General features: G+C 36.4%; 4 protein-coding genes across 7 annotated transcripts; 2 read left to right on the top strand and 2 right to left on the bottom strand.

Annotated features, from left to right (window-relative positions):
- Positions 1 to 375: 375 nt before the first annotated feature.
- On the bottom strand, positions 376 to 4,159 carry si:dkey-21c1.1 (uncharacterized protein LOC100150256 homolog). The gene is made up of 4 exons (XM_051124001.1): positions 4,037 to 4,159; positions 3,389 to 3,513; positions 2,810 to 2,921; positions 376 to 1,345 (listed from the first exon to the last, which is right to left on the bottom strand). The coding sequence occupies exons 2-4, from the start codon at positions 3,418 to 3,420 to the stop codon at positions 1,094 to 1,096; spliced, it is 396 nt and encodes a 131-aa protein (XP_050979958.1). The 5' UTR covers positions 3,421 to 3,513; positions 4,037 to 4,159; the 3' UTR covers positions 376 to 1,093.
- Positions 4,160 to 5,436: 1,277 nt separating this feature from the next.
- si:dkey-21c1.4 (uncharacterized) lies at positions 5,437 to 10,959 on the top strand. 2 transcript variants are annotated; one of them, XM_051123991.1, is made up of 5 exons: positions 5,437 to 5,712; positions 6,066 to 7,154; positions 8,892 to 9,002; positions 9,085 to 9,201; positions 9,277 to 10,959. In XM_051123991.1, the coding sequence occupies exons 1-5, from the start codon at positions 5,703 to 5,705 to the stop codon at positions 9,303 to 9,305; spliced, it is 1,356 nt and encodes a 451-aa protein (XP_050979948.1). In that variant the 5' UTR covers positions 5,437 to 5,702; the 3' UTR covers positions 9,306 to 10,959. The 2 variants fall into 2 exon arrangements, with proteins under 2 accessions (XP_050979948.1, XP_050979949.1); XM_051123992.1 differs by having other exon boundaries at positions 5,470 to 5,507.
- Positions 10,960 to 11,879: 920 nt separating this feature from the next.
- bicral (BICRA like chromatin remodeling complex associated protein) lies at positions 11,880 to 22,071 on the bottom strand. 3 transcript variants are annotated; one of them, XR_007828817.1, is made up of 12 exons: positions 21,827 to 22,071; positions 19,445 to 19,490; positions 19,261 to 19,309; positions 18,044 to 18,109; positions 16,467 to 17,813; positions 16,304 to 16,364; positions 15,146 to 15,230; positions 14,708 to 14,853; positions 14,357 to 14,451; positions 14,171 to 14,273; positions 12,823 to 13,536; positions 11,880 to 12,582 (listed from the first exon to the last, which is right to left on the bottom strand). XR_007828817.1 is itself a non-coding variant. In XM_051123988.1 (11 exons), the coding sequence occupies exons 1-11, from the start codon at positions 21,915 to 21,917 to the stop codon at positions 13,079 to 13,081; spliced, it is 2,547 nt and encodes an 848-aa protein (XP_050979945.1). In that variant the 5' UTR covers positions 21,918 to 22,071; the 3' UTR covers positions 11,880 to 13,078. The 3 variants fall into 3 exon arrangements, 2 of the variants coding, with proteins under 2 accessions (XP_050979945.1, XP_050979946.1); XM_051123988.1 differs by having other exon boundaries at positions 11,880 to 13,536; XM_051123989.1 differs by lacking the exon at positions 21,827 to 22,071 and adding an exon at positions 21,558 to 21,820 and having other exon boundaries at positions 11,880 to 13,536.
- Positions 22,072 to 24,128: 2,057 nt separating this feature from the next.
- Positions 24,129 to 25,587, top strand: tbcc (tubulin folding cofactor C). The gene has a single exon (XM_051123994.1). It carries the CDS (start codon positions 24,224 to 24,226, stop codon positions 25,259 to 25,261), a length of 1,038 nt encoding a protein of 345 aa, XP_050979951.1. The 5' UTR covers positions 24,129 to 24,223; the 3' UTR covers positions 25,262 to 25,587.
- Positions 25,588 to 25,725: the final 138 nt, after the last annotated feature.

The following is a 25,725-nucleotide window of genomic DNA, read 5'->3' as shown; positions in this document are numbered from 1 at the left end:
ACTAAATTTAGGAGCACTACATTCCTGTTTGGTTCACCATTATGAAAAAAAAAAGCCAAACATAGGCATCAGTGGGTTGTATGGATATTTTATGGTAAAAAAAAAAAGTATTTTGCGGTGACGTGATACTGTAGAGTGCTTAGTTAGGTGCAAGCTAATTTTAGGTCATTCCTAGTCTGCCCATAGACGACAAGTCCTCGTATTACACTGAGCGCAGTGACTGATCTAAACTAGTGTAGCTCTGATTATTGTAAAGCAGGAAATTCTTCTGTGAATATCAGATGGCTTTGCACAATGATTCATTGGTTTGCACTTTAAATTCATAGACAAAGAGTGCTTCGTTATGTACATTAACAGACCTGAGTCCAGCATGCATTTATAGTATAGTCTCTCTACAGTGTGATGTGCTAATATTTGTTTTTTCTAAGGTAAAGAGAGACTATGTGATATAAAAATTCTAAGGATCTGGCACCAAGTTACTCATTTAAAGTCTGAACCTTCATGGCACGCAGAGAGAAATCCTCTAGACCTGAGTTTTGGATATGTAAGCAATCATCAAGCCCCAAAAACTTCCTGAAAGAGTCTAAATTCCAGTCAGAATCAAACTGGAATCTTCTGTAAACACGTCAACAGCATTATTGACTGTCCTGGAATGACTCCAAATCAGGGCTGCATTAAAATCACATGGTTTCCAGACTTAAGCTTTTGAATGCAGGAAATTCTTTGATTTATTTTCCTTTACTAGACTGGCCAAAGAGTGTCAAAATTGGCCAAATGCATGTGTCTGCAAAAACATGATCCACAAATGCAGTAGCACCATGTGTGACTGTCTAGTAAAGGGCAAAAGCTTACATGATCTTGCAAGAAGTTGACAAATTTCAAGGTATTTCTTTTATATAGCACCTATGTGAAGTTCATGGTCAACATATCAAGTAGAGCCCCACATAAACACTATGAACATGAAAAAGTGCTATAAGAAAGAAGACAGGGTCTATATTTGTGCTATGCCTTCAAATGGCCCGTAACTTCCCTCTAAAAGGTCCCCTGTACATTGTTCCTTAACGCCAATGGGTGCTGGAAGAGTCACTGTGAATCACGTCGGCCCTTGTTGACCACGAGTTTGCAGGCTACTGAAGTGGGCCTCCCTTAGGATACGGTTGATGTGATCGTATGAGGCGTTGTGGCTCAAGGAGACGGCCGGATCTTCTGCTGAGATGGTGGGGGCGATGGGGCTGCAGGGAGCCTGGGATACATGGAGCCCTCTTTGGTCAGTCTTCTGGATGTTGGAACTGGCTCCTGCCATTCGATCCGGACTGCTGATGCCACTGCTGTCACTGCTGGAAGACTGTTGGGTGACAAGGAGTTGAGAATAAGAATAGACGGATGGTGGTGGTTTCTGTGCTTCAATACTTCTGGCTAAAGTTTTCTTTGGGTTTACTAGTTAGTAAACTACTGTTCAGAAGTTGTTGTTTTTTTTCTGGAAAGAAATGTGGTTCGTTTCTGCCACAGAATATAAAATAATTCTGACTTTGTCTCAGAATTATGTTTATATTTCACAATTGCAAGTTATACATTTTTATTTTGCAAATTTACATCAAATAAGTTTTTTTTTTTAGAATAAAATTTTTTGCGCAATTTTCACTTTTCTCCGCATTTTGAGTTTACATCTCACAATTTCGACTTTTCTCACAATTCTGAGTTTACATCTCGCAATTTTGAACTTTCTCCAAATTTTGAGTTTACATCTTACAATTTTTAATTTACATCTTGCAATTTTTAATTTTCTCAGAATTTTGAGTTTACATCTCACAATCTTGACTTTTCTCAGAATTTTGAGTTTACATCTTACAATTTTGACTTTTCTCAGAATTCTGAGTTTACATCTCGCAATTTTTAATTTTCTCAGAATTTTTAGTTTACATCTCACAATTATGACTTTTCTCAGAATTTTGAGTTTACATGTCGCAATTTTGAATTCTCAGAATTTTTAGTTTACATCTTACAATTTTGACTTTTCTCAGAATTTTGAGTTTACATGTCGCAATTTTGACTTTTCTCAGAATTTTGAGTTTACATGTCGCAATTTTGACTTTTCTCAGAATTTTGAGTTTACATGTCACAATTTTGACTTTTCTCAGAATTTTGAGTTTACATCTTACAATTTTGACTTCACAGAATTTTGAGTTTACATGTCGCAATTTTGAATTTTCTCAGAATTTCGAGTTTACATCTCGCAATTTTGACTTATCTCAGAATTTTGAGTTTACATCTCACAATCTTGACTTTTTCTCCAAATTTTGAGTTTACATCTCGCAATTTTGACTTTTTTCCTCTGAATCCTGAGTTTACATTTTGTAGTTCTTGCTTTTTGCTATGAATTCTGGGTATACAACTTGCAATTTTGACTTTTCTCTGAATTTTAAGTTTACGTCTTGCAATTTAGAACTTTATTTCTCTGAATTATGAGTTTACAACAGGCTGCTGAAAATTCAGCTTTGCACACCATGCAATCTAGGACATTAAGATGTCTATGATACAATATTAATTATTTTATTTACTATACTGGCCAAAATGTCTTACAATTTGGTAATCATAACAAAAAAGAAATGAAAATAAAAATAGCATCTGAAATTTCAGTTCATTCATGGTAGTTCAAAACGACGACTTGTTTTTTGGGACGCAGTACTAACAGCCTTTCGGTGCCGTCTTTACTGTGTACTTTTATGAAATTCTAGAATGAACATCAACAATCTCAGTTGACTGTTCCTGACTGAAAGAAGGTTCCTGGCCAACTATTGGGCCTTCTTACCTCAGAGTCCCAGACATCACGGCCAACCTCAGGGAGAAAGGAATAACCTCCAGACCTCTTTGCCTGGGGCAAGACCTGAACCTCCTCAGCATCACAGCTGCGTCTGCGTTTTCTGTTAACAGATCATCACCTTTGACTATGTTCAACATGCATAGAATAATTCATAACGGTCTTATTATTACTAAACAACCAGGCCTTTCTGAGCTGATTCAGAACATTCTAGTAAGTATATACCACCATTTCTTAAACACTGGGCCACTGCAGACTTGATTGCAACCATTAGTCATCAATATGTCCACTGCAGGATTATGACTCAGATTTAAGAATAAAAATGCCATCCACACAAGAGCCATCAAAGCCTGATGCTGAATAACAGCACAGACTCATTTAACCGATATAGTTGCTAGTCAAGAGGATCAGCCTTCTAAAAGAACATCTAAAAATAACCAGCAGGCATGAAGTACTATACTAAATCTGCATACACTGTCAACAGCAGCAACATGGATGTCTACAGGACATGAGTATGTTACATAAATGCATCATGCATGCAAACACAATTATAAGCAAATATGTTTTTACCTGCTTTCTGTCAACATGTCGTATCTGTGCATTTGACAGCCAAATAAGGGCACACAACACCTCTCAGTCTCTCAGACCACCGGCTTTCCTTTCAGCAAAATGAAGGGATCTGTCAAGATTTTCCCCTAATGATGAGCGAAATGACAAATGTAATTCACAGTGAGAAGCTGCAGACATTGCACGTTTACATTGCAGTGCAGGTGTGCAGATAGCATAATTATCAATATCCACTAATTCAGCCCTGCCGATACGAGCTTATATTATCTAATATTATGCATTATGATCCATTCGTGAGACACATTCAGCTATTATGTTCACACTAGAAAAATATCTGCATAGGAGTGACAAAGAACGGAAGGGAACTACATTATCGATATTATTTAAATACAAACGTCTGGTGTTAACTGACATTACTGTATGACACGAGTCAAAATGGCTTATTTTAATAAATTCACTGCTTTAAATCGATAGTAATGTTGCAAAAATATTGCGTTCGGAACGTCAAGCTGACAGACAGATAGCACAATGCTATGTGTAGTTCACTTTACTTCCTCCTAGCGATGAACTGTTCCTACTACAGAACGAACGAAGTGATTTAAACGGAATAAACAGTTTGTCAGGAGACGAAAGGGTTGTGATGTACTCTACCTCTGTCCGTTCACAGATGGATCTGGAGTTCAGTCATTTTCTGAAGTTACAACGTATCCATCTCGCCGGATCTCATTCTCTCTCTCTTTCTCGCTCACTCGCTCAGCCTTCCATCTGTTGCTGTCATAATGACGTAACATGCGTGCTTTTATACGAGCGGTGACGTACGATTCGTAACGTTTTATTTTGAATAGAATTATTATTTGGGGATTTTAATGCTTTGAATAAAACATTTACGGTGGTTTGGATTAGGCAAATCATCTATTAGTTTAGAATTTTATCGCCTTCAATATTTTCTACAATAATGACGTCAATTTGTAGTCCAACCCGCAGGGCTAATTCGCCATTGGTAGGAATGGAGACCGTTTGCATATTACGTTTGTAATTATTTTATTTCGACATTCTTTTTTTTTTTTTTTTTTAAATTATATATTTAAATTTTTAAAGAACACTAAAAATCCATGTATTTTAATATTTATATAAGCTTTGTTTGTCTTTTTACACTACCAGTTAAAAGTTTGTGAACAGTAAGATTTGTAATGTTTTTTAAAATAAGTATCTTCAGGTAAGTACAGCAAAAACAGTAAAATTTTGAAATATTTTTACTGTTTTCTATTTGAATGTATTTAAAATATATTTAAAATAATGATTTATTTTAAAATAAGTATTTTATTCCTGTGATTTTAAAGCTGAATTTTTAGCATCATTACTCCAGTCACATGATCCTTCAGAAATCATTCTAATATTATGATTTGCTGCTCAAAAAAATATTATTATGTTATAATAAAAATATATTATGTATATTATATATATATAAAAATATATTATGTTGAAAACAGCTGAGTAGATTTTTTTCAGGTAAGCTCAGAAGAACAGCATTTATCTGAAATAGAAATCTTTTGTAACAATATAAATGTCTTTATCATCACTTTGCAATTTTGCAAATTTGCTCTCTCTCTCTCTTTAAAACAAGAATTACTTTAAAAATAAATAAATAAATATATTATTTATTTATTTTTTAGAATAGCAGTTTGTATGTATTTGAGGTATGACTGTGTCTAATTGACGGTGTAGAACAAAACGTTAAAGTGTCTTGTTTAAAAACGCCTAAGAACCTTCTACAAACAAAGTTATTTTTTTATTTAAGAATTACATTCTTATGTGAATTACTCGTAAGATATTTGGAAACACTATATCTGTAATATTAAAAATAATAATAATAATAATAAAAATAAACAAACAAAAAAACATAATAAAAAAATGAAAATCTTTTTTCGAGTCCGAGTTCGAGTCGCTTCTGACGTTCGAAAAAGACTGTGTAATTGCTTTCGCGGGAATGACGTGATCAACTTTGTTATGTACAGTAAACATGCAGTACTTACACACAGGCATTGATAAAGACGGCTAACGGGGTCTTTCGCAACTCAAAATAATCCAGCATGTCCTCTAGCGGTCCGTCACTTACCGCAGGGTCCGTTATTTTACTTAATTTGTCCAATAGTGACATATATTCGCTAACGAGCTACTTAAAATGTCGCTGAGTTTCTTATAACTTGTTTACGTGTGGCTGCATAAGAAATGCTCCTAATTCAGAGTGTAATAATTTCTTTAAAGACACCAGAGAGAAGGTCTTTTTCATAGAGAGATGGCAGTGATGTTATAAAGTATGAGTGTAGGTAAGTGTCAAATTTAATTATTTGATAGATGTTTTGTCCATTTCTAGTAGCTCATGCCTTATTTATTTATTTTTTTTAAAATGCAATAAAATCATAATTAGAGATTTAAGGCCATCTAGATGCCAGAAATAACTTCTAGCAGTTATATAGATATTTAAAACCGACAGCTATTTAACAGATAAAGGAATTACACCACACAACACTGAAAACAGCTCATAAAGCAATTTCATCAGTTCTAAGATAACAGAGCTATGCAGGAAAATAGTGCTTACTTTCTCCAAGCAATGCAGTGACCTCAATTTGGTCTAGTACTGTAACATCTGACCATTTTTTTGTTTTTTCCCCCCATTTAGAAGAATGTCCATATTGTGGAAAGCCCTTCAAGAGGCTGAAAACACACCTCCCTCACTGCAAAATGGCACCAGTTGCACAACCTAAGAAAAGCATTGAAGCACCCACAGAACTGAGTTCATCCACTTCCAGAAAAAAGATCCATAAAAAGACTGCAGCAACAGAAATTAATAATGTTATATTAGATGAAACGCTAACCTCTAAAGCAAGAAGAAAAGAAGATATTCACAATGCAGACAGCCTTCACACAACTATTGAGGTCAAAGTCCCGTCAGCTGAGACTCTGAACACGGAGAGGCCTAAAAGCAAATGGCTTGCTAAAAGACACAAGGAACTTGAGAGATTACAGCTGTTAGTGCCCGTCTCAAAGAATCCAAGCAACCCTACCTCATTACCCGACAATGGAGGAGATAAAAGCTTTTGTGAGATCTCCAAAGGACCAAATCAGGGAACATCTCAAAGTAATGAAAAAAGTAGTAAAGGCAAAAAGAAACTATTATCAGAGCAGCTGTCCATCACCAAGAGTAAAATCAATACCACTGGATTTGTTCCAGCCATTCTGAAAAACTCCAGCCTTCCATCTGAGTGCAGTGTGCAACCTGAAAATCCAAAACTCAAAGTTAACTTGGAGGAGCTTGAAAGACTGAACAGTCAGAACAAGGATTTCCATCTAGTATTAAGTGCAAAAGAGCATGAAGCTCATACTTTCTTTTCATCCAAGACTTCTGTGTGGGACTGTTTGTATTACAAGAGGTCTTATAACCTGTTTGTGCCTTATCCTATTATGGAAACAGAAGGTTCTTCTGTGGAGACCAAAGAGATTTCCACTGTGCAGCAATCAAACAAGCTAGAAACAAGAGTTACGAAGGTCGCCGTTCCACCCTCACCCACTTTATCTGAAACTTTCATTCATCAGCCCACAGAAGACACCCTAAATTCAAGATCGCAAGGTGTCAGAAGTCTGTCATGGAGTCCAGAGATATTGCCTGCTCACAACAGAATACATTTATTCACAAAACCTTTAGGCAGCTATGCTAATGAAAGTATTTGGATGAAGGATCAGTCTGTTGGACCAGCGCCCCAAAGTGAAGGTAATGCATAATTTAGGTCATGTTTGGATATGTAATTGTTTTTAAGTAAACAGACAATGAAAATCACTTTAATTTTTGTATCTATTGTTTTCGCAACTTTGACTTGGGGTTAATTAAAGCTTGAACTCCCCTAGAAGAAGTCAAAATAAAAATTTGGCCATGTATTGTTTTTACATAGTAAGTTTTTTTTATATTTAGGGGCTCTATTTCTGCTATGTGGACAATGAAGACTGGAATCACGGAATCCAGTAACAAAAAATTGAATATCCTGAAATGTCATGGATTTTAGCAAAATATGGAGTCAATAAAAATAAAAAAAATAATCTAAAGAAAAGCAGGAGTGTAGGCTGAAATTGCAATAGAGTGTTTTTATGACGCATCCTCAGTCGGTCATATTGGTGGCACTGAATGTAAACAATGCCACTGAACTGAACAAAAATATAATTTGCTGATTATTGCTGCTGAAAATGATCAATTATTGTCATGTTTTGGGCTGTACTAATCAGTCGGACCGGGAAAAACATTTGGAGCACTTTAGACTGCCAAAAGTTATAGCAAAAAACAGTCTGAGGAGCAAAAGGCATTTGTGGTTGGCCAAACTGAACCAGGATTTCCAGGGCAAGAATCTTGACAACATTCATGTTGGTTTTAATCATTTCCAGTCAGGTAGCTGAAATATTAGGCTAATATCTGCTTGTATGTATCTTTACTACATATTAACTTTAGTTTGTCAAAATATTGCATCCTTTCCAAGTCTTTCTCTATATGATTTAGCAGCTTCCACACGTTTTTTCCGTGGTTTAGACAACATAAATTAGCAGAACAACGTATCCAGTAGTACATTAATCATGCAGTCCATGCTGTTGTTTACATCTGAGTATTGCCAGTATGCCCGCACATCCGGGTAACTGATCAAATCGTGACTTAAGTGCAAACCCTCTATATGGATTATTGTTTGTGAATTTTAAACCATAAAAAGACTGCTATTAAGACATCAAATCTACATGTTCTACGAGTCTCTATGTCAAAGAGTAGCACAATTTAGTTGCATCTTCAAATTCCACATCCAAGCTGTGCTTCCATACCTGTTTTCAAGACATGCACAAGTGAAATTAGACAAGGCAAGGCAAGTTTTAAAGGAGAAGTCCACTTCCAGAACAACAGTTTAGAGATAATGTACTCACCCTCTTGTGATCCAAGATGTTTATGTCTTTCATTCTTCAGTCGTACAGAAATTATGTTTTGTGAGGAAAACATTTCAGGATTTTTCTCCATATAATGGACTGTTATGGTGCACCAAGTTTGAACTTCCAAAATGCAGTTTAAATGAGGCTTCAAATGATCCCAAATGCGGTTGGAAACAATCCCAGCTGAGGAAGAATGGTCTTATCTAGCGAAACAATCGGTTATTTTCATTTAAAAAAATACAATTTAAATACTTTTTAATCTCAAAGGCTCATCTTGTCTTGTTCTGCCTGAACTCTTTGTATTCCGGCTCAAGACAGTTAGGGTATGTCGAAAAACAATCATATTTTCTCCCTCAACTTCAAAAATCATTTCAAAATCTTCCTATATCGCTGTAGGACCCAGTCTTTGCATGCAAAGAAGATCAAACACCCTTAACAAAACGGGTACAATAGCAATATAGGTCGATTTTGAAGTTGAGGGAGAACATGAGATGGGAATTTTTCAAAGAAGAGATTGTCTAAATTCTAAACAATGCTTTTGTTGATCTAGTGCCTCTAGTGCAGCGGAAACTTGGAGATGTCAGACTGAGTGAACTTGGTGTCTGGCTTGGCGCTCGAACTCCTGTGTCACCCAGGGAGACTGTGACCATGTTGAAGCAAGGTTTGTTCCTCAACCATCATAATACAACACAACATAACATTTGCTCTAGTGTTTTAGATTTTTCTTGGTTGTATGTGAACAGGATGGCAGTGGTACTACAGGAAGTATATTGATGTTCGTAGAGGAGGAATCGGTGGGATATCCATGCTGTTGACTGGATACTGTGTCTTATGTTACATATGGAGCTACCCACATCTCAGTGAGTCTGAATTAAAGTTATTAACACATATTCCATAATCCCTGACATGCATAAATAAAATGTTTTGTTTTACAGAAAAAGAACGCTGGAGGAAGTACCATTAAAGACGTTTGGTGGTCTTCATAATTGTAGCACTTTGGACAAAAAGCAGCTTTGTGTTCAGGGCAATGAGGACACAATATGATTAATAATTAATAGGGCAGGATTATAACACCAGCAACTAGTAGTTCACTACAATATGAGGTTTGCTGTATTTTTGTTAGAGAAGTTTGAAAAAGTATTTATGATTTATCTGGGAACATGGATAATGAAGTTACAGTTGAAGTCAAAAGTTTTCATACACCTTGCAGAATCTACAAAATTCTCATTATTTTACCAAAATAAGAGGGGTCATACAAAATGCATTTTATTTTTTTTATTTAGTACTGACCTGAATAAGATATTTCACGTAAAAGACATTTACATATAAAATTGCCCTCTTCAAAAGTTTTTGTACACTTTATTTTTAATACTGTGTTGTTACCTGAGTGATTCACATCTTTTGTTTAGTGATAGTTGTTCATGACTCCCTTGTTTAAACTGACTGCTGTTCTTCAAAAAAATCCTTCAGGTCCCACAAATTCTCAGCATTTTTGTGTATTTGAACCCTTTCCAACAATGACTGTATGATTTTGAGATCCATCTTTTCACACTGAGGACAACTGGGGGACTCATATGCGACTATTAGAGAAGGTTCAAACGCTCACTGATGCTCCGGAAGGAGAAACGATGCATTAAGAGCCAGGGGTGTAAACTTTTGAACAGAATGAAGATGTGTACATTTTTCTTATTTTGCCTAAATATCATATTTTTGTCATTTAGTACTGCCTTTCAGAAGCTAGAGAAGACACTTAAATGTTTCCCAGAAGACAAAATAAGTTAAATTTACCCTGATCTTCACATTCCAAATGTTTCACCCCCCAACTCTTAATTCCTTGTGTTTTCTTCTGGAGCATCAGTGAGTGTTTGAACCTTCTGTAATAGATGCATGAGTCCCTCAGTTGTCCTCAGTGTCAAAATCATACAGTCACTGTTGAAAAAGGTTCAAATACACAAAAATTATGAAAAACCACAGAATTTGTGGGACCACTTTTTCAGCTGTGGATCATTCAGATAACACAGTATTAAGAATCAAATATGTGTAACCTTCTGAACAGGATAATTTTTTTAATTCAATTATTATTTTCTCTTGTTGACTATATGCAAATGTATTTTATGCGAAATATCTTATTCAGGTCAGTACTAAATAAAAAATAACATGCATTTTGTATGATTCCTCTTATTTAGATAAAATAATTAACATTAGCAGATTTTGCAAGGTGTATGTAAACTTTTGACTTCAAATGTATTTATCTTTAATATTTTCACATTTGCAAATAGAGATAATGTTTTTCAGCTGCTTATATTTGTATAATTTGAAAAATTGTACTTAGCTTGCATTTTGTTATTGTGCATCCAAGAAGTGGACTTAACTAAGCACTAATATATTACACAGTATTGTTCTACACTCTTTAGTTTGCTAACTTATATGTAATATTGTTACAAATATCCGTAATTCATCAAAAAAAGACATTACAAAATATTGTCTGTATTCAAAATGAATTTAATATTTATCTTTGCTGTTGTAATGAACACTCACAAAAACAACAAATCATGAACTGACCACATACAGTATGACGTGAACACATACCTAACATAATAAAAATAACTTTTTTGTTTTACATTCTTTTTCTTTACAAAAAGTATAAATATTTTGTGTTTCATGTTTTTATTTCTTGTAATACAAACATTACAAATCAAGTTTCGTGTGATGCAAGAAAATAAAACGATAAAAGCAACTTTTACCATGGGGTATTACGATAACTGAAGGCCACACTCGCACAACAAAAAAAAGCAGTAAAAACAAATGATAGACTATTTAAACTTGTTTTCACTCGCTCTCTCCTAAGGCAAAGAAGCCCTTCGAAGTGAAGGTCTTTCAGAATGCTCTCTAACACCGACTGCTAGAGCTCAGATCAGAGAGAAGAATATTACACTTTTTTTTTTCAGTCTGTCTGTCATTTTTGGTTGAATTGCTGGGAAAGACAGTGGAGTTTAGTGTTGATGATTCAGAAACAATGGGATGACATGTATAGATGAAAACAAGCAACCTTCCCTTCGGCTCTGGAATGGATGCAAATGGACTTGTGAAAATGCAGTTTCTCTGCTCTGGTCAGTCTTGGTCTTATTCCCATCATTGAAGCTCGTTTGTAATGGCACAGTTAACATATGTTCTAACCGACTACTGAACTAAACTACAACTGAATGCTAACAGTCTCCTCTTCAGAAATGATTTGTATGAAATGTGGGCCTGTCCAAACTAACTACATTATGTCAGTTAACAACCAACTCCTACTGCAAATAATTAGATACTCATACCAAATAAAATACCTGATATGCAGTGACGGCACTACTGCTGCTTTCACCATTTTATAACCATATGAGAAAATTGATCTGCAAAGGGGCTGTAAAAGCTGTGAGCATGGCTATCTGTAAAGTACAAGGTCATGTCCATATGTGCAAAAAGAAGTTGCCACTAGGGGCAGAAACTGCAAACCGACCGCCAAGACTACAGCCTGACCAGCAGGGGACTCAACGCACAAGGGAAAATGAAGTTTCAAATGTGGGTGAATCTCACAAATCTCAAATCAAAGGAATGAAAAAAGAAATTATATTTGCTTAGATAAATCAAACCTAGATTTTGTTGTATTATGACAGAATTTCATGACAATTAAGCACACTTACAACCAATTCTCATTACTAAAATGCAAAAACTGTAATGTACAATGTACTCAAAAAGAAAAAACGATTTGAAATTGAATATATATACATATATATATATATATATATATATATATATATATAATTTCAAATGTAATAATAATATGATGCCAGTAATAAAATAATAAAAATAAATTTGAATGTAATATCCAGGTGTTACAGCAAATGTTTGGTAAAATGTGCTTAATTGTCGTGAAAAAAAAAGAAACAAAAATCATAGTGCAAAAAACATATATTACTGATCCTAAAAATAATTTTCGTTTATTTTTGGCTAAATATTACCTAATTTCCTTTTTTTAAATGAGTTTTTATGAGATTCACCCATACAAACATGTATTTTCTCCAGGCAGGGAGCAGCACAGATTTTACAACAAAAATATAATGCATCATTTAAAAAATGAATTAAAACTAACAAAAAAGATAAACATAATGTAACATTGTACCCTCAATCTGAGGACTTAACTTTCCCCTTCACAAAACCACCATAAAAGTAGGTTTTGTCTCTGTGGAGAGGTCACATACCTGTAAGGTACAAAAAAAAAAGAAAAGAAAGAGTAAACCAAAAAAAGAGAGCACAAACCATGCTCAAAAACAATTAAATGCGCAGGTGTGTTCGTGTGCATCACTTGGTCAAAGTCTACTGCAAAGATACAAAAGTGTTGAGACACCCATAAGTGCGGACTATTAGACTAAGTGTCTGATATTGACCGATAAGCTACAAATATCAATGTCTACTCTTGACATTTCAAACATCACACTTACCTACTGCTTGATTGTGTGCATATATTATGCAAGTGTATCCTGTGAAGCACTGTCAAAAAGGCTTTCTTATGTAAACTTCTCTAGGACAACAGGCACAGTATTAGAGTATCACTATCGCTAGATTCACCTTCCTGTTCCTCGACATCATCAGAGCCGTTGTGTGCGTTTTAACCTGTGGAGTTCAGCTTGCACACGCATGGCATGAAATGAAATGAGATTAACATGGAACGACGAACAAACATAAATATGGCACTGTCTAACATTCTAAGATGCTATTCACAGCAGCCTCGAGCACAGAGTCAGTGTCGGCCAATGAGGCGTGACTACGATCTGAGGGAAGTTGATGTTCGTGACCCGGCCCCAGGTTCGAAGGGTAGCCTTGGGCGGAGCTATGCTGTGATTGGCTGGGAGATGTAGGGTAGTGAGAGTGTTGACTGTTGCTGCTGATTAGGTTGTTGGATTTAATTTTTTTTAGGTCCAGGATGCACTTGATGGGAGTTCTTCTGTGCTCCTCCATTGCTTGTTGTTGAGGTTCTGTCCTATAAGCAGGTTCTTTGTGGCTTTTTATATCCTGCTCATCTCTTCCGGTGTGACTTGTGGAATGTCTTGGGGATGTTTCCATTATGCTGGGATTGCCCTCATGGATGGCGGGCTTCAAAACTGTAGTTCGGTTCTTCCGTTTAGGGCCACAGCAGAAGTCTTCCATGAAACCATCTGAGAGAGCGATGTAGCAAAACATACAGCATTTTTATAACATACATACATTTTTAAAACATTGCATTTTGGCTGCATTTAGGTTTAAGTACAGGACAATATTTGAAAATTACAATATCTAAAAATTACCAGTTCCATCTTCACACTCTGCTTTTGTGATGTGTAATTTTTTATGTTTTTATACACTGCCGTTCTAAGGTTTGGGATCAGTAAGATTTTGAATGTTTTTAAAGAAGTCTCTCATGCTCATTATACATAGAAACCTATACAAAGGAGCCAGAAAGAAATGCTAATTTTAAAGAAATACATCAGATGGATTTAGGGCCTTTTGCATCTGAACTCTTCACATGTTCTCTAAGGCTTTGGCAATTGTATATAATTATGCATGTATGTTACTTTGCATATAACAAAACTGGTGTCCAATTGATTACAAAAAGTACTAAACTCCAAAGATCACTTTTATTTGCAAATACTACTTAATTGCATTTAATCAAAATAAAACTAATTGGAAATGCTGTGAAATTACTTTACGTCAATTGGTTTTTAGCACAACATCTGTGAAACGTTTTTTAGGTTTTAATAACAATGACAGTAACTGAAAATGGATAAATTCAACCAGGCTTCCGTCTCTTACCTGGATCCACTAACACCATTCGTTTGTCTTGAGTCAAGTTGCCCCGTTCCTCTTGATTAAAAGTCCTGTCAATCATCACCATTTCTGACGAAGGGCTGGACCTCTGTAAAAGCATTAAGCAGTGTTGGGTATTGCATTAATGGAGATCTTTTGTAAATTTTTTAAATTGCTGTTTTTTAAACCTACCTCTGCTTCCACCATAAGTAAGCGCCTGTATTTGTTCACCATGGCCTGCGTTCTGTTTAACACTTGTATGGCAACCGCCTCAAACTCTTCATCAACTGTAAAGTCAAAAAACAACCATCAGAAACTAGGTAAAATTCAGACAATAATTATCTGGGGTTAAATATTAAACGTGACCCTGGACCATAAAACCAGTCAGAAGGGTTTTTGAAATTGCTGAATAACAGGGCATTCCATTGATGTCCACTGATGATACAATATTTGGCTGAGATACAACTATTTGAAAATTTGCTATTTTAGACTGGTTTTGTGGTCCAGGGTCACAAATATGTAGAGGAATTGTTGAAAATGAACCTTTGGCGAAATCTTCATCTTGCGGTGGTGAGCCTTGGAAAACATGATAGGGCAGTATTCTGTCAATGACATCATTAAATGAAGTGAAGGGCGTCCGTGCTGAAGACATGACTCCACTGTGATCTCGTCTTAGCTGCTGGAGGACCCTGCAAATAAGGTCCAGTGACACAATCATTATTTTACTATTTGTTGACACTAGTTGTGTGTGGAAACTGTAGCAAGGTGTATAACAGTGGTTCTCAACTCCATTCCTCGGGGGCCCACACATTTTGTATGTCTGCCTCATTTAATGCACCTCATTCAGATCATCAGCTGGTTAGTAGAAAGATCAATGAACTGAAGTGTGTCAGATTCAGAAACATACAACTTATGCAGAGCATTGGACCCTGAGGACTGGAGTTGAGAACCCCTGGTGCAGAATACAATTTGGGCACTCACATTTCTCCTCTTGTAAGTTGTTGAGTTGCAGGTCGCTTCGGTGTGAGAGGCAATTCCTGACTGGCAGGAGTGAGCGTTTTCACAGCTAAAATTTAATAAAATATAGAAAAACAGCAAAATGTTAGGCAGCACATTGGTTTCCACATTGATAATAATAAGAAATGTTTCTTGAGAACCAAACTAGCATATAAGAATATTTCTTATAAGAATCATGTGACACTGAAAACTGGAGTAATGGCTGTTGAAAATTCAGATTTGCCATCACAGGAATAAATTAAAGCTGCAAGCAGCATTGAAAGGGCCCTTGCACCCGGGCTCACCGGCACTCGGTGGCTTTAGGAAAATGGCAAACGATGATCAATATGCATTTAAAGGGGTAAATAGAGAAGGAATATATCAGTCATTTATATGTGGCAAATGTCCTGCTGCCAGCTGGTGGCAGTATAACTGAATATTGGGATGTAGATGTGTTCAAGTCAGGACTTTGATCAAGCATATGAAGTTTGGTGCAGATTGAACATGGTATGTTTGAGTTAGTGCAAAGCATGACGTATCCTGATGCCAACAGGTGGCGCTATGATTATAACTGAATATTGGCCTTTAGATGTCTTCAGGCCAGGACTCTTATCAAACTGGTAAAGTTTGGGGCAGATTGGACATTGTATGGCTGAGTTACAAAAACATCCTTTTCCATGGCGGAACAATTTTGTCAGTCTGCCATGGAGACGCCCTTTAACGAAAACTCAAGATCTTCGCAATTTATCATCGCAAAGGCCTTTAGACTAGACTGAACAAATTTAATATTGATGTATAAAACAAGCCACTTCCTGTTGCCAGCAGGTGGTGCTATGACTATACCTGAATATGGGCATGAAGATCTCTTCAGGTCAGGACTCTTATCAAACATGTGAAGTTTGGGGCAGGTCAGACACTGTATACCTGAATTATAACAACTTCCTGTTTCATGGCATGGACACGCTCTTTAATGAAAACTTCCGCTGAAGGCCGTGTCCACCTGACAAACTTCGATGTTTCGCCATGAAACAGGCAGTTGTTGTAATTCAGGCATTTAATGTCTGATCTGCTTAGTGTTGAACATTTTAAGGTAGTCATTTCTGGTCATTGAAGGAAACCAAAAATGTTTCAAAGGAGTCTTACCTTTGGTACCAAGAAGATTAACTAATTGTGTTTGCCCTCTTTGTGTTGCTGTTGTGTTGTCCTATGAAATTGAAGAAACATTTAAATATGATGAAACGATAACAATTTGAACAAACAAGTTTGCAAAAGAATAGGTGGATCAATCAATCTAAATATGTTTCACCTGGTTTAAAGACACTTGAAACTCTTGAATGCCAGACGTAGCTGGAACATTCTGTGCCACGGGCATAAGGAGGTGCTGTCCTGGGGTCACAGATAGCTGTTGGCAAACTTGTGGTCCTTGGACGCCAGAATTCACCATTGTGAGGTGACCTGAAGCCTGTGATGTCTGTACAGGGGTTGGGCTAGGCGACGCGCTGGCAGTCCAAACTTTAGCCGTTGTACCAGGCCTTTGAGATACCTGCACAACAGGTGTCGGTGAAGCTTGGCCTATTTGACCTCCAGCAACCAAACCTTGATTGACTATTAGCTGCCCTCCAGCTGAAAAGTTCTGCCCGGCGATAAGCTGTACTGTTGTGTTCTGATTGGTCAGGATGGAGTAGGTGGTAGTGCTCATTGATGACGGGTCGCCCAGTTGAGTGTTTGTTTGTAACACCTGCCCATTCACAGCCTGAAAGCCGTGAACAGTCGTACCAGGGGTGAGGGAAATAGAAGTGGGTAGCAAAAACTGCCCTTGAGGCAGATTGGATTGGGACTGCGGTTGCGCTTGTTGCCCCAGAGGTGAATGCATTACAATGCTGCTGGCTGGATTGACCACTTTCACCTGTTGAGCAGACTGAGGAGAGCCGCTGGCTGTGTAGGGGCTACTGACTAAGTTTGCAGTAGTGGTGGTGCTTGGTTGAAGCCCGATGTTGCTGATATTGTATACAGTTTGTCCCCCTGTCTGTAAGGGTTTAGGCTGAATGGGTCTAACCAATGTCTGTTGCATAGGGCCTCTCTGGATGATAATGTTTTGAACTGGTATCGTCCCTTTATTGAAGGACATTGACACCTGACCAGCTGCGGAAGGGGCGAACATGGTGCCTTGCCCGCTGTTGTTTGTCACTAAACTGTTGATAGTCATCATGGAGGAGGCACTGCCATTGAAGGATCCCACTACCTGGATGTGTCCAGCCGGGCCGTTTGGCAAGGGTAGTTGGGGAACCTGCTGGATAAAAGCCTGAGGTTGTGCCAATGGTGCCACCACACCAGGACCTGCGATACCTCCAAACCCTCCAGAGACCAGCTGCTGAGGGAAGGCGGTAGCTGTGGGAATGAGAGATGGCTGAGAGTCCAAAAGGGCTTCTTGAGCCAAAGTCTGCTCTGTAATATCTGCTTCCAGCAATGACTTCTGAAGGATGTCAAAGGGTTGGTCCTCGCCCCCGAGATCGACCCCATCTGGTGAGGTTTCACTGTCGAGGTCATCCTCGATGAACGGAAGACTGCTTGCGAGCTGAAGCTCAGCTCCACCAGCCTCCCCAAACTCTCCCAAATGATTGTGGTCATCTTTGAGTCCTTCGTTGGAGCCACCCTGAGTAGACAACCAAATGAGATGCTGTTTAGATGTTTCTTTCTAAATCTCATTCTAGATATCCCAGTTTCTTTGAAATTATATCTATTTTAGCATAAGAAACAACATTTATGGGACAGTTCATGTTAGATTTTATGTTATTTAAATGTGAGTTTTTGGCATTTTAGTATCGTCCCATTTCAGTAGATATGAGCTGGTCTTTCTTTGATAGGGACTTTGACTATACTCACTGTGTCACTTGTGAAGAACGAACTGGCCGACCCAAATGCTGCATTAGTCACATCGTCTTCGCCAATCTATTTGAATGTCAAATACATTTTTCAATAACGTTTCAATGCAAAACACTTATGTCATATACAGAGGACATAAGTTTACATACACCCTGAAAAATCTGCAAAAAGTTAATTATTTTACCAAAATAAAAGGGATCATATAAAATGCATGTAATTTTTTATTAGTACTGGCCTGAATAAGATACTTCACATAGAAGATGATTACATTTAGTCAAGAACACTTGATTTTTAATACTGTGTTGTTACCTGAATGATTCACAGCTTTTGTTTAGTGATAGTTGTTTATGAGTCCCTTGTTTGTCCTGAACAGTTAAACTGACCGCTGTTCTTCAGAAAAATCCTTCAGGTCCCACTAATTCTCTGGTTTTTCAGCATTTTTGTGTATTTGAACCCTTTTTAACAGTGACTATGATTTTGAGATCCATCTTTTCACATTTGACAACTGAGAGACTACTCATGCAACTATTACAGGAGGTTCACTCATTGATGCTCCAAAAGGTAAAACGATGCATTAAGAGCCAGGGGTGAAAACTTTTGAACAGTTTTGAAAGGGGTACATTTTTCTTATATTGCCTAAATATCATATATATATTTTTAAGTTAGTACTGCCCTTCAGAAGCTACAGAAGATAGTTACATGTTTCCCAGAAGACAAAATAAGTTAAATTTACCCTGATCTTCAAATTGAAAAGTTTTCACCCAGCGTTTGAACATTCAGTAATAGGTGCATAGGAGTCCCTCAGTTGCCCTCAGTGTGAAAAGATGGATCTCAAAATCATACAGTCATTGAAAAACCAAATAATTCACAGGACCTGATAAATTCTGAAGAACAGCGGTTTAACTGTTCAGGACAAACAAGGAACTCATGAACAACCATCACTAAACAAAAAAAAACAAAGCTGTGGATCATTCATGTAATAACACAGTATTAAAAATCAAGCCTATGTAAACTCGTTTTTATAAATTCATATTTTCTCTTGTGGACTAGTATGTAAATATATTTTATGTGAAATATATTATTCAGGTCAGCATTAAATAAAAAAATAACATGCATTTTGTACGATCCCTCTTATTTTGGTAAAATAATTAACATTTCGCAGATTCTTCAAGATGTATGTAAACTATTGACCTCAGCTGTAGTTTACGCATACTTACAGATTTACTATTTGAACCATGAAGATACTCATTCAATGCTTGCACATCTCTGTTGAAAAAACGAAACAGTCAATAAAAACGTTTGATATTTTAGGTTTGTTTTTACGTTTAATGCGTAAAAACTGTTTTTAAACTATGCCCATAGCTTTTTCAACTATAATTTTCAAATTATAAAGCTGCTTACCCTATAAAATCCAGAAGACGGCGGTCGTCTTCATCATCCATGACACCTGTGACACAGTAATTACACATTTTCAGATTTTTCAATGGATTTTTCAAAGGTACAGTTTCCTTGAATCTTAACTCAGCCTTTTGGCTATACTGAAATATAATTTCTATATGAATTTGTTCCTGAAAACACCTTAAGAATCCAATAAATGTAGAAAGTATAATGTTCTAAACACATCAAAACCCTGTTATGTGTCAATAAACATTCTCAGTATAGTTTGCAACTTCAAGCATAATGTATAATATTAAATTCAGGTAATAACAATATATTAACAGGCCAAACTATGGGCAATGTCAGGCTTTTGCAATCTATGTTAGCACAGACGTGTGACATACTCAAATGAATCACTAACTAAAAATGTTAGTTCATGATGTGAGACATTCTGACATCGTATTTTCAGAATAGAATGAATATAAAACCAAAATAACACATTATATCCTTGTGTATTAAACAGTAATAAACTAAATGACATTGCACTATACACATGAACAGTAACGTTTAAACAGCAAAACTGTCTAATATACATTGTAATGTTTTTAAAACATCAATATGATGAGTATGTTTAAAAATAAATAAGTAAATTGTGTGAAAGAAAGAATGGCTGTACTCTGCAGCCTGTAGAGACTTTAAAATGGCGGCTGGTGATTGAAACTGCGCCACTGCTCGCCACAGCCAACAGACAAACGACATTATGACGCAGAGTACTTGTGCAGTGGTACAAAGCTACTCGACTGTAATTTCAGATCATATTTTTGTAAAGTCGCCATAGGAATGTGAACAACATGAAAATTCGTGTGTGGAAATGTGACAAAGGAAGCGTCGTGGGGGATGGGTGAAACACGTTTGGCCAGTTTGATTGTTCACTCACACTTCACAAGCTTCTGTTAATGTTTCATAACACATTTTATGATTAAGACTAGTGAGGGAATATAATTCGTCGTGTGTTTTTCACAAAGTGATTATATGTTTGAATTGCACGTGTATGCATTTTCGCTTTGTTTCAAAACAACTGCAGAAATACAAGATGGCTAAAATGACCGTTTATTTCAGAACCGAACAGCCTTTGAACAAAAACTCCCGGATCAAACAGTCTAAAGGTTCTAAATAAGAATGATTACGTATGTGGCTTTTTATATTTAAAAATTTAAACATTTTCTAACTAACGTTAGCATTATATCCGTGTGGTGCAATCTGAATGAAGAAAAAAAAAGTATGACAGATTAATCCGGCGCCAAAAAGTATGACAGATTAATAAACAACTTAAAAATATTTTTAAAAATCGTTCATATACATGCAAACACGGGTTTTATAAACTAAAAGACGTACTGAATGTGAGCGATATATTTTACACGTGTATTTGTTAAGGCGGTAGTCAACTTAGCAAGCCAAATGAGGGAGGAGATGAATTGTTTTTTTTCTTCCTCTCTAACAGAAAAAAAACCTATCTATCCTCTTTGCCTGTTAAGTCAAAGGGGCGGAAAAGAGACACGTAGAAAACCAGCAACCCCTCAAAATACACAGTAAAACCCTGTTGAAGCAAGGCGACGCATTTTACTGATTCACTTGTCAAACAGGGTGGCAGGGAGGACTAAAAAGGCTCTCCATGGCGCAAGGGCAGGACGCACAAAACCCGCCTTAATCTCGCTGAAAGTAACAGCTAGAAACACACAGGGACTTTGTCCATAAATAGACCGAGGCTGGAGAGGCTCGTTTTGTCGCACGGCTCGAAAAAGCTCTTCGAAAAGCGTATTTGCACCATCTGTGAGAAAGCAGGAAGCAGGACGGGCGGCACGACGAAACGCGTATTCGGCATCGGACGGCTCGTTTAATACAGGCACGGACGTCGTAGGTTTTGTGAAGGGGCTAAAAGCGGATCATCCTAAGCGTTCTTCGTGCTCCGAGTTGTTGATGGCCTTCTTGACGTTGGACGTTCCCCCCCCCCACCTATTAAGAAACGGCTGAATTCGTCGAGCAAAAACCGAACGGAGAACAAATCGTTGGCTAAGCATAAATATTTATTTGAATTTGCATCACATAAAGACGACTTGAATAAGAGGCAAACCCTTACTCCTGTCTCACTCCTCTTGAAACCCAATATCTCCATTTGGCAACTTTTAATTTGCTCCCCCTCCTCCTCCTCCTCCTCCTTCTTCTTCTTTCTCCCTCTCCCACTCATATATTTTTCCCTCACTGTCCTTGCTGCTCAGTCTCAGATAGATTTTTCTCTCTCCACGCTTGCTCTTCCCTCCCCGAAGGAAGGGGAGGAAGGAGGTTGTGTGTGTTTTTTCCTTGAAATTTTTATCACAAAATTATAATACACTCAAAGGGGAAACTCACCGTCATGAAAAAGCAGTGCCGTGTCCACGGGGTTTCCTCGCCATCTCTGCACGGGCCGGTGGAGCAGTGCGGCTCCAGCAGAAGGCAGCATCACTACATAGTGCACTACACACCATAGGACTCTCTACTTGAAAGAAAAGGGCGCTCTTAAACTCTTTATTTACTCTGGAGAAGCTTTCTTTTGTCTCTTCTGCAAAATACAAGTTTAAGCTGCTGTTTTGATTAATCACTCCAAATGCCTGACATGAATAAATGAATAAAAATTGTGTTTGTAACAAGCGACAGGGGGCGGGGAATCCTCAACGACCACACCTTTGTGTCCTGAGATCACACATCACTCACAAGTGTGAACCCTGAGCAACTATAACAAAAAGTACATCATTGGATCCTTAGATCGCTTTATTTGCATAAACTGTACATGATTATGTCAGGAGACTGTTGCCCATGCGAGCCTTTCCATGTTTTTACTAACGAAAACTAAATTAAAACAATAAAAACTACAATAAAAATCGACTAAAATGTACTGACACATTTCTGAATCACTTCAAAATGAACTAAAATTAAGATAAGTTCTTTTTAGGGACTAAAAAACACTGCTAAAATGTAAAAGTAAATGAAATTGACATAATTCAAAACTATAATAATAACCAAGCTGGTTTGAGTTTTATTTAAAATGCATGCCATGTCAAAAGTTCAAAAGAAAATCAATATGAACCATAAGGGGAACACTGCTAATAAAAATAATAATAATAATGCTGTCAAATCGATTAATCACATCCAAAATAAAAGTTTGTTTACATAATATATGTGCATGTACTGTGTGTATTTATATATATATATATATATATATATACACACACACACACACACACAAACATATATGTATATATTTAAGATATATGTACATATGTATTCATATTTAATTTATAGAATTTATATAATATATAAATATATATTACTTTTTTAGTGACTAAATACTGATAAAATGAAAAATATAAAAGTAAATAAAAACAGAAATTCAAATCTATAATAATAAGCTGGTTTAAATTTTATTTACAGTACACACCATGTAAAAGTTTGTTTACATAATATATGTAGGTGTGCTGTGTATATTTATATGTATATATATATATATATATATATATATATATAAATACACAAACATACATGTATTATTTTAAGAAATATTTACACTTATATATGTATTCATATTTAAATATAATTTATATTATATATAAATTTAAATATATATTTCTTAAATATATACGTTATGTGTGTGCACATATATATATATACACACACACACAAACGTATATGTATATAAGAAATATGTATATATGTATTAATATATATTAATATATATAAATTTAAATATATATTTATTTCTTAAATATATACGTTATGTGTGTATATATATATATATATACACACACACAAACGTATATGTATATATTTAAGAAATATGTATATATGTATTAATATTTAATTTATCTAATATATAAATATATATTACTTTTTTAGTGACTAAACGCTGATAAAATGAAAAATATAAAAGTAAATAAAAACTGAAATTCAAATCTATAAAAATAAGCTGGTTTAAATTTTATTTACAATACACACCATGTAAAAAAATCAAAATAAAGTCAATATAAACCGTAAGGGATATAATAATAATCATACTAATAATAATAGTGCAGTCAAATCGATTAATTGCGATTAATCACGATTAATCGCATCCAAGATAAAAGGTTGTTTACATAATATGTGTGGGTGTGCTGTGTATATTTATATGTATATATATAAATACACAAACATACATGTATTATTTTAAGAAATATTTACCCTTATATATGTATTCATATTTAAAATATAATTTATATTATATATAAATTTAAATATATATTTATTTCTTAAATGTATACTTTATGTGTGTGTATATATATATACATATAAATACACACAGCACACGCACATATGTTATGTAAACAAACTTCTTGGATGCGATTAATCACGGTTAATCAATTTGACAGCACTAAATAATAATAATGATAATAATAATAATAATAATAATAATACAGTTGGCTAATTGTACAAATTAAAAAAAATGTTTTTTTTAAACATGTAAACAATAAATCTCACACGAATGAGAAGTCAATTATTAATTAAATATAAATATGACAGAAGGGGTCTAATCAAAGCAATAAACAACTTTCCTCCATTATCTAAATTATGAATAAGGAAAACAGTTATCAGTTATTTTGAACGTGAACATTTAATGCGCCAATAGAACGCCGCGTTACTAACGGTGCTGATCCTTAGTCCAATCACTGATAAGCACACTTGGACGAGTCGTCACATGATCAACGTGCTTTCACCACTCCTGTTTTGAGAAGCAACATGGCAGCACTGGGAGTGGAAGTTAATGTGGGCAATGATGACGAAGAAACAAATACAGCAGTTAAAGTTCCCGAGCGCGTGTTACGAAGGGACCAAGCGAGGCTGGAGGAGGCAGAGCGCCGGAGAAACGTCAAGGAGAGCCAGGCCGTGACAGAAGAAAAGAGCGATTTCTTCACGTCCACCTTTAATGCAGATAAGACAGCAGTCGAGGAGATGCTCTCCAGCTGTAACGAAAATGACCGCGACAAAGCTGCAAAAACACTGGAAGAGGCCACTTTGAAATTTCAACAGCTGCAGAAGTTTCTCAATGACAGCGTTATGTTTCTGACGCAGTATGAAATAAGACAGGCGCAAGCATCCCTGCAGAAACTCCAGAGCTCTCTAGCTGAGAAAAGAGATGAGGTGTTGCCAAAAAAGAAATTCGCCTTTAGATCCAGGAACACTGGAGCAAGTAAGCAGCCTGCACCAGTTCAACAAACAACAGTAGCTGGTACTGTAGTGGTGGATGCTGCTGCCTCTGTAGATCAGTGTGGATTCTCTAATGCTGAAAATCAAGTCTTAATCAAGCAAGCTGAGGAGATCCAGCAAGGAGATGTTCTGTTATCTCATCTGACAAACTGTAAAGTCCGGCTTTATGGTTGTCCGAGCACCTTGCACATCAAGAACGTCCGCGGCTGCGAGATCCTCTGCGGGCCTGTGTCCAGCTCTGTTTTTGTGGATCAGTGCACTGACAGCACTTTAGGATTCCCCTGTCAGCAGCTGCGCACCCATAACACCACTGCCACTCAGATATATCTGCATGTGACCAGTCGGGCAATCATAGAGGATTGTAACGGGGTCCGGTTTGCCCCGTTCACATGGGCTTATCCAGGGATTCATGATCATTTCAAAGTAGCTGGACTTGATCCGAACAGGAATAACTGGACAGAGGTGGATGATTTCAATTGGCTTGCTGCTGGCACACCTTCACCCAACTGGACTGTCATTCCTGAGGCTGAGAGAATATGTAGTTGGGAGGCTGTGGGGCAAGCGTCCTAACAATAATGATCTGATTGCATTATTGTGCGCTCAATCAATATGACGCTAAAATTGAGATGACATAAACATCAAATGTTCTTGAATTGCACACTTACAAAGCTTAAATTAATTGAATGCTGTAGAAGAAAATAATAAATTTTGATTTTATCACTTTTGTGTTTGTGATTCACTCACCAAGTCTATGCATTTAATAACTATAACCACTGAATAAAATCACTGTTGAAGCAATAGTTCACCTGAAAGTGAAAATTCTGTAGTTTACTAACTCTCATATCATTACAAACCTGCAGACTTGCTTCTTGTATTGAACATTAAAGAAGATATTTGTAGAAATGTCTCACTGTTTTTGTGCATGTAATGGAAGTCAGTGGTCACCAAACTATTTGGTTACCAACATTCTTCAAGATAGCTTTTGTGTGTTTTCTGAAGAGGAAAGTAAGTCATTCAGGTTTTAAAATAATATG

The sequence above is a fragment of the Labeo rohita genome, chromosome 12 (genome assembly GCF_022985175.1).
Source record: "Labeo rohita strain BAU-BD-2019 chromosome 12, IGBB_LRoh.1.0, whole genome shotgun sequence".
Classification (NCBI taxonomy): Eukaryota; Metazoa; Chordata; class Actinopteri; order Cypriniformes; family Cyprinidae; genus Labeo; species Labeo rohita.
Note: the sequence above shows the minus strand (reverse complement) of the source record. Positions and strands in the feature narration are given on the sequence as shown.

Coding starts and splice junctions, on each gene's coding strand:
- si:dkey-21c1.1 (XM_051124001.1), bottom strand. CDS start 3,420: ATGCACAGATACGACATGTTGACAGAAAGCAG. Junction 2,922..3,388: donor GACATGTTGACAGAAAGCAG/GTAAAAACATAT, acceptor ATCTGTTAACAG/AAAACGCAGACGCAGCTGTG. Junction 1,346..2,809: donor GTGATGTCTGGGACTCTGAG/GTAAGAAGGCCC, acceptor GTCACCCAACAG/TCTTCCAGCAGTGACAGCAG.
- si:dkey-21c1.4 (XM_051123991.1), top strand. Junction 9,003..9,084: donor TGTGACCATGTTGAAGCAAG/GTTTGTTCCTCA, acceptor GTATGTGAACAG/GATGGCAGTGGTACTACAGG. Junction 9,202..9,276: donor ATGGAGCTACCCACATCTCA/GTGAGTCTGAAT, acceptor TTTGTTTTACAG/AAAAAGAACGCTGGAGGAAG.
- bicral (XM_051123988.1), bottom strand. CDS start 21,917: ATGCTGCCTTCTGCTGGAGCCGCACTGCTCCACCGGCCCGTGCAGAGA. Junction 19,310..19,444: donor CGTCTTCTGGATTTTATAGG/GTAAGCAGCTTT, acceptor TTTTTTCAACAG/AGATGTGCAAGCATTGAATG. Junction 15,231..16,303: donor TAATCTTCTTGGTACCAAAG/GTAAGACTCCTT, acceptor ATTAAATTTTAG/CTGTGAAAACGCTCACTCCT.
- tbcc (XM_051123994.1), top strand. CDS start 24,224: ATGGCAGCACTGGGAGTGGAAGTTAATGTGGGCAATGATGACGAAGAA.